Raw genomic sequence first — 13,066 nt, forward strand, 5'->3', positions numbered from 1 at the left:
TTCAAATTAATTTATTTCCGCAATTTATTTTATAGTATTAACTTAAATGTCTAACTATAGTTTACGTTTAATTAGTTTTTGTATGACACTTATAGTTGTTATTGCTTTTTTTTTTTTTGGTTAATATAGAATTTTTTTTTTTTTTTTTAATATTGACTTCTAATCTTGCTCCCTCTGAATTGAAATCCTGGCTCTGCCACTGATTATAGGTAAATAAAAAAGTGATATTATTAGTGACCACAATAACAGTTTGTAAAAATACTGTAAAATAGTTTATACTTGTAGTATTATTCTATTTTTAAACATTAAGTTGTATATAGAGCATTTCAAATTACACACTTTAGTCTCATAAGTTTTTGTTACAAATTAAAATCTATAATTTCACCAATCATAAAATACAAAACTTCGACTTTTCCTTCACAAAAATTAAAATAAAATCTTACACTCTCTTCTCTCTTTCTTTTCATCACTCCTCGTCGTAGAATTCTGGGTTTGATTTAAACATATTTAAAAGTTCAAGATCTAAATATATAACTTGATTTTATTATTTTCTATTTATCATGTTTCAAGCAATCTAAATGATTTAATTTGAAAATTATATAAATTTTCCTTACTTTTTAACCATAGAGAGTTGCAAACATATATCATAGAGTATAATTAGTAATTATTGCGTGGTCTAATTTGGAAAACATAATTTTTTTTTTTTTCACAAGAGAGTTACTCCTATAAAATATAAGAGGCGGTAGCATTATATATATCCAATATATGATAGATTTTAGTATTTTACATCTAGTTTTAGTTTGGATAGTGTTTCTATCCTACGTTTGGCATTTGGTTGAAAAAATGTGGGTCATGGCACTGTTTACGGACCCACAAAAGTCATCCAAACACAAATTTCAATATAAATTTAACTCTCACAGTACTATTTACATATTTAAAAATTATTTTATTACAGTGTTTTCAATTTTCAATTTTCAACAAATAAGCAGTATCCAAACACACTCTTACAAGAACTCGGTAACTTATATTTTATATATTAAAAAAACCAACGCCTAACGCAGTGTACTTTTGATGCAAAACATCGGGCCAAAACGTTCCAGACCACCACCACAACCACCAGAAGCAGAAGTAACAACAACAAAGCCAAGAACTTCAGCCGCTGCGCCAGAGACGACAAGGACGACAACCAAAACAACGACACTAATGTCCACTACACCACCACCATGACAGCTGCCTGTTCCCCAAACCTAAACTTAAACCTAAACCAAAGAAACTCCTAAGCTTCGTAGAAGACAAAGATGAGCCCGCCTCCTATCACTCCTCCAAACAAACCTCATCATCCTCTCACAAAATCTCTTCGCTCAGAGATTACATATGTTCAACCATAACCACAACCGCAACCAACTCCAATGTTCAACCCCAAGCCGGTACTTACACCAAAGAAGTCCTCTTAGAGCTCCAAGAAAACATTCAAACGCTCGCACCTTCTCGCCCCATTGTCGTCCTCAATGGCCTCGAAGAAGAAGAAGAAGAATTAGAATTAGATGCAGAAGACACTGAGGAGCGACGAGCTACTATCAATGCTATTCATGCCAAGAGGGAGCGCTTACGGCAAGATTATATCTCATTGGATGGTGACAGCAATCATGGCGAGGCCGAGGGGCTAAGCAATGAGAAGATGGAGACGGCCACAACGAATAAGGGCGTGTTCGAAGACGTGGAGGATGAGAGGGATAGCGTCGAGGATGAAGATGAGGAAGAGAAGATATGGGAGGAGGAGCAATTTCGGAAGGGGGTAGGAATTGTGATTGCTGCAAGTGTTGTTCACAGTGTGCAGCAACAGAAGTTTGTTTATCCGGCGGTGACGAGTGTCTCGGGAGCAACTGGAGCCTTGCAAGGTTTGGATGCAACGATGTTGATTCCACAGCAAGCTGAGACTGCTATAAAAGCTTTGCTGGAAAACCTGAAGAGGCTTAAGGTATGGAATGCTTGTCTCGGTGCTAAATTGAACCTGAGAATTGTTTAAATATGTAATAATATATCATGTTCTTATGGTATTTTCTTTTGGGTTAAACTTGTTGCTCAAATGTTATTTTATCTTTTTCATATATAAAACTATGTATTTTTGTGATGTATGGTAAAAAAAAAAAAATCAGTGCTAAGAAGTTTGATAAGAATAGGTAAAGATATGAGCTACGAGTCCATTGCAAAATTATTTTTTGTGCATTTAACAAAAAAAATTTTTTTTTTTAAAAACAAACAAACAAACAAAGAATTAGTGGCTTCTTCTTGTCGTCCTGTGATAAAATTGGTTTCTTACTTATGGGGTTTTGGCGCATATAAGGTGCCTTTGAGAAGAAAGAAGTATAGAATGTGTAAGTTTAAGAATAGAACTTTCAAATTGGCTTCTTACTTATGGGTTTTTTGGTTGTCCATGGGTATGAATGAAACTCAGTATTGAATTAACATATATTAACAATGTTCTATGCTTTTAGTTTAGCAGATAACTCCATATGCGCATTATACAGAACCGTGTCGTCGCTGAGAAAGACTGAAGAGGATTTATCTACCTCATATGTGAATATTGCTGCTCTTGGAAAGTTCCTGTATAATGCCAATGAGAAGTTCATCGTTATGTGAAAGCTTTGTGATGCAGCCATGGAATATTAATTTGCTATTACTTTGCAAATTCACCTATTCAGGAATTATTTTATGGGATCCATGTGTGAAGTCCAATTGAAGTGACAGTCGTGTGAGTCTTTTAGGGTTAAAATAGTTTTTGTCAACTGTCTTGTTAAGTAGCATGTTTGGGTTGCTTTAATTCTGTCCATTGATTGTACAGCATGTCTAAGTTTCTACACCAATTTTGGTGGAGCCATACATATTAGCAGTTTACCACTTTTTCTATTATGATTGTGATTTTATGTATATTACAAAGTTGCTTTGGAACTGTTGCTCATGTAATAGCAATATAATTAAATTTATTCTTCATTATTAATGATAATAATATGCACCAATTAATATGAAAAATGTACAAATTGTTTTGATTTACAGATATCTACTGCAAATGATTCATACTTGACACTTTGCAAGAGTAAATCCTAACAAGGTCTCCATTGTGTTGATGGGTGTTCATATTCTGCATAATCTAAGCTACCCAAGGTTTTAAAACCTGAACTATACCAGTTATTTGGACTGTTTGAAGTGTCAATCGGACTAATTTTTCCCAAAAACCAACCGCTTTAAAAAGTTTTGTTATAAACTGGCTTGGAGTGGGACCATGATTGACAATTGAATGGTTTGCTTGATGTGATAGTGAATTTTTCTCAGAAAGTTAAAGAATTTTAGCATTTTAGCAATCAAACAAAGCATTGAAAAAAAGGTTTAAAACCATAAACTCTGTTTGCTTTCTGAAGAAGAGTTGGGAAAAGATATTGGGTTTTATACATGGGTTTTTCGAGATGATAGAAATCTAAATCAGTTTCTACATTTTAAAATGAAATTATCAATGAGATGAGTAAGAGATGGAATGAAATTTATTGATGGTATCAACTTGGCATGTGATTATCTCTATTCACCTTTTTCTTTAAATATCAGAGCACATTGAAGATGCTTCTCTTCACCTCGACGATGAATTTATACAAAGCTTCCAATTTCTTGGTGCATTTCCTGTTTTCCTGGACCTTGGAGTACGAATTGTTTGCAGTTAGGAAAACATTCTCTTGATCATGATGCGGTAAGCTAATAGTGTTATGTGGCCCTTGAGATGTCTTTTATTGCTTCTTTCAACTTCATAAGAATAATTTTGAATTACTTCACATGTGAAGATACTTCATAAACAGAGACTACTGTGTTTATATCAATCTGTGTGCGTGTGTGTGCATGTGTGTCAGTTATGGTATTGCAAACTATCTTAGAGACTACAAAATTACTGCTCCCAATTCAAGCATGCTGGAACTCAAAATCTGATGCTGCAAGGAAAATAGTGATCATCAGCCCACGGACAAAATTAAGCTATGTAAAACAACCCCTCTCAAGTTTTGTGCTACAATAGAGGTATCACTGATAATAATAGAATAGAAACTGACCTGGAACATCTATTTTATTCATACCGGTGAGCATACTAGGTTAAGCTGTCAATAGAATGGAAGGAATTTTTGGACTTATTGCAAACTCATTAGCTTTTGAATTAGTAATTTCCTTTATCTTTGTTGTGGTACTTACCTTTGTAGTTAGAGTTAAGAATTTTTCGGAATTATGTTCCTTCAAGATTCATACTTATAATATAAAGCCTTGAGGTTGGACTGACTATTCCTCCAGCTCTCTGTAAAATTTTTTAGACTTTAAAAAAAACGTAATTTGTTGCACTGGAAGTCTGGATTCAATAAGCAAAGAATGCACCAGTTTGCTTCTTCTGTTTGTTGCTGTAGCAGCCTTTGAAGTGTACCAAGGCAAGGGCAAGAAAGAAATCAAATTGATTTCAAAGTGGATAAGTACTGTTGGTAATTTATTTGCAAGAAAGGATTAAACTTCGCTAGTAAATTTTTTTGGATACATTAATGCTTGAAATTCAGTTTGGTTTCTCTCTACTGCCAGCTTATGCCAATTCATCCTATCAAGAACTAGTGTGCCAATCTCTTTCGCCACCACACCACATATGAGCAAAAATTAAGGTGCCATCATAAAAAACAATTGCAACACCGATAACAATAATAGTAGAAAAAAAATGATAATTACTTACAAAAGAATGTTAGAGGAAAACTTTTGCTGACAAGAAGAGGCTTGCAGGTAACTCTTCAATCATAAACCATCAAAAGAACTAAAGGGAAATGAAGTATCTAACAAATAAAAAAACCTGTCCAAATTATTATTACAAAAAAGTGAAGGGAAGGTGAACCAGAAGAAGTCCTAACTAGTCATCAGAGAGAGGATCCACACTGCAAGACATGTGGAAAATACCGGTGTGTTTCAAATGGGGAAGCATCTGACAAATGGTTTCCTTGCATGATCGTAGGCATCATTGGGAAAGACATGGGATGTCTACCATCCAAGAAACGCAAGATGTATTGGCCTCTTATACATTCAACACAGTATATGCAATTACAAGGTTGTTGGCTACCTATCCATCTGGTTGGGTTGAAAAATCCTGAGCCTTTTGAATTGCTAAAAAACAATGCTTGATCTCCAAAGTTTTGCATCTTCACCCATTCCATCTTCAAAAAATTTAGCTCATAAACTTGATATTTTCCATATGAAGTTTCACGCATCATTATTAGCTGCTCATTACATCTTATTAACTGCCAACTACAGTAAAATTGTTGTCCGATGCCTTTTACTTTCAGCAAGGTCACATAAGGATGAGGATGAGGATTTAGTACACCAATTTCACCATAACCAGTTAAAACGTATATCTTACCCTTGAAAACTGCTCCATCAACAATCCAAGGAACAGGCTCGCCAGTCAATCTACCTCTAGAATCACATATGGTCCAAATGGTATCTGTGGATCTACAATACTGTAAACATGGTCTGTATCTACAAAAAGCTATGAGTACAAACTCTCGCAAAGGCATAGCTAGAGATGCTAGAATGACACGGCCAATAAAATTTGCAGGGCAAGGGAAACGAAGTTCATGTCTTGTAAAAGGATTCAAAAGCCAAAACTGAGAATCTTCCCTTGGTTCATTGTCCACCAAGACCAAGTACCCACAAGTGATCCCGGAACATGATTTGCCAATAAGGCTGGACAGTATTGCCGTGTACAACCTTCGATTAAAGATGCTATAGAAAGAACAAGCTCTCTCAACATCCTCTGATAAGAAGACAATGAGTGGAGGTTGTGATTTCATAAAGTTTTTCTTGTACTTTTCAACGTATGACCTCCATGATCTACAGACACAGCCAAACATGAGATAGTCTATAGCGCTTAGCCACTTCGTAATCTCATCAAGAAAATCATCATGGAGGTCTGACCAAGGCCCTTGCAATTCCATCCCTACCTTTGCAGAAATAGAAAATATAGATTAGATTCTGGTTTTGGATTCACAACAGTATCTTGGTATTTTTAATGCAGTTTTCCCCATCACATGCTTGAGCAACCAGTTTTAGTGTTGATGACAAAATCGTCTACAACTCTATTAACTTATTTCTAACTGCAAAACTACACACATATACAGATATACAGATACTTAAAACATGCTCCTAAGTTCAAGGCATATTAAAATTGATTATTGAGTTGCATTTCTTTTTCCGTTCCTAAAGAAACTTATGTATGTTATTTAGATTAGAAACATTTACTGTTACTACTCATTGTCAGACACAATTACAGAAATATCACAATAAGAACTTTTCTAACGTTTCTTGAAACATGTACACAAACAAGAAACAACTTTCTCAAGTATGCACTTCTACCATATCCGCATATAAGAACCCATATTCATTTGACGACAGAAGGTTACAAAACATGCAAAAAAAGGTATATAATTCTTAAAGATAGAATCCATTTGGTTGCCAAAAAGTATATATATTTCTTGGAAATGAAAGAAACCAAAAACTTAAATCCAATGCAGTTCATTATTTGGGACACAAGAAAAGCAAAAACTCACCAGTCAAGTAGCCTGAAACCAGGAAAAGAACCTGCTGCGTTCTAAGGGGAAATGAAAGAGAATTTACTTGATTAAAGAAAGTCTCTTGGAGAGAAAGGAGAAGAGAGAAAAGTGAGAATGTTATTTCATGAAATGCTGTGGATTACCACTACACGTATTTATACTAGTTATTAGTAAGGCTTATTGGCCAAAATAACTCACTAATAACTTGTGACTAATTTGTTACCACTTCTTGGTCTTTCTTGCAATTTAAAAAAATTTAGCTCCACTTCTTGTAATCTTATAACTAATTATCTAACTTGACTCTTCTGGATTCTTCATATAAGGATGATTAAAAGGATTACATCAATATACCTATATTATATGTTAAACCAAGCAATGAACAGCATTTTTTTGGGTACGTTTTTTTGTTGCATGTCATATATATAGTGGACTTATAAAAAAATGGTGTTATGTTGGGTATGTAGAAAATTAATATTGTTCAAATTAGCCATTATAAAAAATGGTGAAAAATGTTATAAAAAATTTTGTTTCTTTAACATTGTTCAAAGGTGCTAAAATGTTGCTTTTTTTTTTTTTTTTTTTTTTTCAAAACAAGATCTTCTCTATTTCTCTATTTCACTTTCAGTTGAGAGATTTTTTCATTATTAAAAATTTGTCTCTTAGATTTGACGATTCTACATGTCATATCATTTAGAATTTTAAATAACATGAGATTACATACATGTTTAAATTTATAATATTTAATTAGATTCTAATATCTATAATTGCTACTATCAAATTTATCAAAAATAAAAATAAAAATTCACTATAAATTATACCCCAAAAAATAAAAAATAAAAACCATGCAAAATAGAAAGAGTACAAAGATAGAAGAGGGCTAAAGAAAACAGTAACCGTATCATAGCCCTATCATAGCATGATTCAAGGCTGGGAATCGTGCAGGGAGATGGCTCCATGTAAACTTGAGTATCAATTGCTAGCTTTGGAAGTAATGGAAAGGTCTTTGACTTCAACTTTTTAAGTGGGATTTATTTGGTTCATTTATATAATACACTTCACAGGTTCTCACTTTTAATCTAGTGAATCATGGCAGACAACATACACAAAGGAGTTACATTCCAAGCTTGAGACATCCAATCAGCCAACTAGCCTTCTACCTGTAGAAAAATTGGTTTAGCATCATCATCTTTGAGTACCACATATTCATCTTTTGGTGCAATTGCAATTAGTATCATATACTAATGATGTAATGAAGGATTAAAGCTCACTTGTAATTTTTTTTGGATCCATTCATAGTTGAAAGTTTAGTTTCAGCAATAACATTGTGGAAAGTACTCAAATGTGTGGGGCAATTATTAGAAAAATTCCAGCCATATATGTCAGGTTGCTCTGTCATCATCTATCTACCGCCCTCTTTATGTACTCTTTGAAACAGTCATTTTTCTTATGCCTTTTAGATCTTTAATGGATCAGTATGATGTTTCAAGTTCCTTGATATTGTTAAAAACTAATAATATATAAGGGAGGAATTTTTGCTGACAAGAAGACTAGCCATTGTTGGATTTTCATCTCATATAAGCACTTATCAGTCTGCATGGGTAGACCACTCAAGAGCCACATAATGGGCAGCAGGAAACTAAATTCTAGCTATACTCATTGCAGGAAATTCTCTTAACCATCAAATACAGTTCTAAAGTCATAAACAAGAGAAATGGAGAGCGACAATACATACATATATATATATATATATATAGACAATTTAAAGTCATATCCAGATGATTGTTTCAATAGATAAAGAGTAGGAAGATGAGAAAAAGAAATCTTAACTAGTCATCAGATACAGAATCCACACTGCAAGACAAACGTGGAAAATACCAGAATGGTAGGAAAACATTTGGCATACGATGACTATGAATGATCAGCTCGGGATATCTACCATCCAAGAAATGTAAGGTGTACACGCAAGTCTGATATCCAACTACATATATGCAATTAGAAGGTTGTTGTCTACCTTTCCAAGTGGATAGGTTGCAACATCCAGAACCCTTTATATGACCCAAAAACAAAGCTTGATCTCCAAAGTTTTGCATCTTTTCCCATTCCATCTTCAGAAAATTTAGCACATAAACTTCATATTCATTGGATGAAGTTTCATAAATCATCAGCGGTTGTTCATTATAACCCAATAACCGCAGTCGCCAAGTGAAAATTTCAAGTTCAATGTTTTTTACTTCCAGCAGGGTCACATAAGGATGAGAATTCAAATTTAGTACACCTATTTCAGCATAAACAGTTATGACATATATCTTACCCTTAAAGACCACTCCATCAACAATCGAAGGAATGGGCTCAAGAAAGCCAATAAATTTTTCTCTAGAATCATATACAGTCCAACTGATATCTGTGGATCTACAGAATTGTAAATATGGGCCACATCCACCAAAAGCTATGAGTACAAATGCTGGCAAAGTTGTAGCTAAAGATGCTAGGATGAAACGAGAGCAAACATTGGGAGGGTTAGGGAAATGAAGTTCATGTCTTGTAAAAGGATTTAGGAGCCAAATTTGAGAATCTTCAGTTTTTTTCTTGTCTTTCATGACCAAGTATCCACAAGTTACCCCTGTACACGATTTTCCAACAAGGTTGGGCAGTTTTGCCTTGTAAAACCTGTGATCAAAGATGCTATAGAAGTAACAAGCTCTCTTAGCATTCCTTGATAAGAAGATAAAAAGTGGAGGTTGGGATGCCATAAACTCCTGCTTGTACGCAGCAACATATAACCTCCATCCTTTGCAGACACAGCCAAAAATGAGATAATCTATAGCACCTAGCGACTGCGTTATCAGATCAAGCAAAGCCTCAGGGAGGTCCGACCATGGCCTCCAATCACTATTGTCAACCCTCCTTTTCTTCTTACTTCTAGGCTCAGTGAGATTTATGTAACTTCCCCTTTGCAGTGCCATGCCTACTTTCCATGAAGAAAATATAGATTAGGTCCTATAAATGACACTAAATAAACATGTAATGGTTTTAGATTCGTAGTAGTAACTTATTGTTTCCAAAGATATTATCCTAAGCTTTGAGTGTTTAGAACTGTACACCATAAAATTTAATTCAAGCACCATAAAAATATTAACCAAGGAAGTGCATAATTACACATATACAGAGTAAATAGACCAGTATGGTTCTATTCATTCAAACATTTCTTCAAACATAAAGTACTCATATTAAACATGAATACACAAAAAAAATTCTCAAGCATGCACCTTTTCCACCATATCCACATAATAAAAAAATAAAAATAAAAAACCCCACATTTGATTGATTATAGATGGCTATAAAACATACAAAAAAATTGTATATAGCTTTTGAATATACTTTTCTTTTGGTTTCTCAAGCCCCAAACAGATGAATATTAAAAACCCCATATCAATTTGAAGATGGATGGTAGTAGTACTAGTGGGACACAAGCACAATAAAAGCAATAATACTCGTCACCACTCAACCAATCATTTCTTCCTACTTTTCTCTTGTTTTCCTACGGTTTCTCAGCAGTGGCGACTCCAGGAATTTTGTTCAGGGTGTTCCTATTCCACTTTGAAAAAATTTTGGGTCATTTCGGTCTGTTTCGGGACATTTCGGTAAATACTGACCGCAATTCAAAATTTGGCAAGCATGAAGTTTGTACTTAAAAAAAAATTCTTAAAACCAAAACAAATTTGCATTCTGTACACAGAAAAACCTCAAAAGAAAAAAAAAAAAAAAGAAAAGAAATTAATGAGCAAAGGTATCAGTACAATAAACTATAAGTTTATTTGAAATATTAATCAAATTATTAATTATTGTTATTTAGTTGTTTCATAAATTTGTTTGTCTTTTATAAACTATAATTTGTTGTATTGTTGTTTCATTAATTATTAAATTATAAAATTATTAATTTTTGTTTAGCTTAGCATAATTTAATTTGTTTGTCTTTTATAATTTATTAGTTAATTAAATTATTAATTATTGATGTTTAGTTGCTTCATTCATTTTTTTTACTAACTATTAGGAGTCTAGCACACACTCCACTGTGCGTAAACATACACCTCATGTGTGCACACACCCCTGCCTCTGCATGCCTTTTCGTTCAAAATTTGTTTGGCATAAAAATTTTGAGGATGTTCATAATATTACTTGAGGATGTTCTTTTTTTTTCTTAAAGGTAAACAAATAAAAAAAATTAAATTATTATATATAAAAAAAAAAAATTCAAGCCAGGGTGTTCCTAGAAACACCCTGGCTACTGAGTGGCGTCGCCACTGTTTCTCAGCTCCCAAACAGAAGGAAAGCCCATAAAAATAAAAATAAAAAATTGGTTAAGAGAAGAAAAGTACCCGGTTGGAAGTTGTTTGTGAAACCAAACGACCACCTTAACGTTTTTAAGTGACGAATGATGATTTATGTGGTTTTCTATTAGGATTTGAGGTTCAGTGGTCGTGTTTTCCCGCCATTCATTTTGCGCCTTAAATTTTTATATGTGCAGTTTTTTTTTTTTTTTTTAAGAATGAAAATAAATAATCTCCTAATACCTTCATAATAAATTGCAAAAAATCTAATAACACAAAATAATTTACAATTTTTGTCACAACCATCTATATGGGTGAATGTGATTGATGGAAGAAAATATGACAAGTTTATATGAAAGTGACATGCATTTTATCATAATTGCTATATACAAAAGTTGTGAGTTGATTCATGGTAGAAAAATTGAGGTATTAACCCAATGTAAGTTCCTTCTCAAAAAAAACTAACCCAATGTAAGTTAAAAGAAATTTAAAAAATTACACCCGCCACAACTCAAAGATTAATGTGAAAATGTTGTGCCTTTCTCATATTTTATTTCATAGACGTTTAATCATTTTGTTTAATTCCTTTCTAAAGAATCATCATATTTTATTAAATTTTTGCTCTAAAGTCATCCATTTTCACTAGAGATGTACTTAATTCATCGAGGCTAATTCCATCTTGGCCAAAAGAATCATCATTTAAGACACGCTTGTGCTAATTTATTTTCTAATTTGCAACCTAATTATTTTATTAAGTACCATATTTGCGTCCATCATTTTTTTTCTTCACTGTAGGGATTTACTCATCACCATCAACATTGTATATGAGGAGGCCATATATAACTTTAATGGTCATGGCCTTACGAAGCTTTCTTCATCCAAATCTTGGCTGAGTCCCAAAAGTCTCCAAGGTAGGCTGAAGTGTTGCTATTACTTTTTATGGCACATCAAAAAAGACTAGCCCTGAGGTATTCTGTAGCTCTTCAGCCATTTGTTCTGATATGGCGTGAAGACCACGTTGGAGCATGTCATTCATAGCTTCGATGTTATTCTGAGCTTAAACCGCATAACTTGTAGCTTCAATATTTTCCATACTCCTAGCTGTTTCTAGCATATCTCTCACTATGGTCATCAATTTGCTTGAGAATATTTTGTTTTTAACCTGCTTCAATTGATTACAAGTAGTTTGATGCCTTATTTCAAGTTTTGAAATGGTTGATTATGGGTTCATGGTGGATTATTTGACTTCGTACTTAAAGGGATGTGGTTCGATATTACCTCAATTAAGATGACTTCTGATGCTCAATAGAGGAAATGCAGGTAACAATGAAATATGGAAAGCAAGTAAATAAAATGCTAAGTTATCAAGTATCAAGACTACTCTCTAAGTGAAATATAATGCTAATGATTTCTCAGAAGCTAAGTTATCCATGAGTACACTAAAATTGATTGCAAGAAAAATAAAATCGAAGCTTAGGCCATCTAATAATTAACAGATCGAAGCCTAAGTTATCATACTAGACAACAAATTGGATAAAGGCGAAGCATTATGAATCAATTAAGACAACAACTAAAAACTTAAATCAAAGTTCACTAAACCTGTATAAAGGAGATTAACCACTTTTTAAAAAGCCGTAAGGAAACACTTACAGGTATGAACACCTCACAAAGCCCTACGAATTACAAGAGAACCTCCTAGCCTCCTAGGAACTAATATTTCAATGATCTTTGTGTAAAATATGTTCTTTAATGGAGTGTGGTGGTCCTTTCACATTTTTATTCTGGTGACTCCAACAATTGTAGTGAGCCAACTATAGAGGAGGAACGTTCCTCCCTCAAAACATCCAGTAAGCCAACTAGCCTAGTGCTGTTATAGTCGTGGAAGGCTTAGCATCACCATCTTCTGAGTACCACATATTCATGTTTTATAGTGCAAAAAAATATTCACGTTTTAGTGCAATTGTAATTAGAAACATATGCCAATGATACAATGGAGGATTAAGTTGTAATTTTTTTTTGAATCCATTCGTATAGTTTCATCAACTCTGACATTGTGGAAAGAAGCAGTTAATGGTGATTTGCAATTAGTGGAAAAAAAAAAAAAAGCCCAGCCGTATCTTTCTCTGCCTT

The 13,066-nt window shown here is 33.6% G+C and overlaps 2 protein-coding genes across 2 annotated transcripts; both read right to left on the reverse strand.

Moving 5' to 3' along the window:
* Window positions 1-2,483: 2,483 nt before the first annotated feature.
* On the reverse strand, window positions 2,484-5,993 carry LOC142633329 (putative F-box protein At4g17565). The gene is made up of 2 exons (XM_075807558.1): window positions 4,960-5,993; window positions 2,484-2,604 (listed from the first exon to the last, which is right to left on the reverse strand). Exons 1-2 carry the CDS (start codon window positions 5,991-5,993, stop codon window positions 2,484-2,486), a joined length of 1,155 nt encoding a protein of 384 aa, XP_075663673.1.
* A 2,441-nt stretch (window positions 5,994-8,434) lies between these two features.
* Window positions 8,435-9,571, reverse strand: LOC142633340 (uncharacterized). Its single transcript, XM_075807564.1, has one exon. The coding sequence runs from the start codon at window positions 9,569-9,571 to the stop codon at window positions 8,435-8,437; it is 1,137 nt and encodes a 378-aa protein (XP_075663679.1).
* Window positions 9,572-13,066: the final 3,495 nt, after the last annotated feature.

The sequence above is a fragment of the Castanea sativa genome, chromosome 1 (assembly GCF_040712315.1).
Source record: "Castanea sativa cultivar Marrone di Chiusa Pesio chromosome 1, ASM4071231v1".
NCBI lineage: Eukaryota > Viridiplantae > Streptophyta > Magnoliopsida > Fagales > Fagaceae > Castanea > Castanea sativa.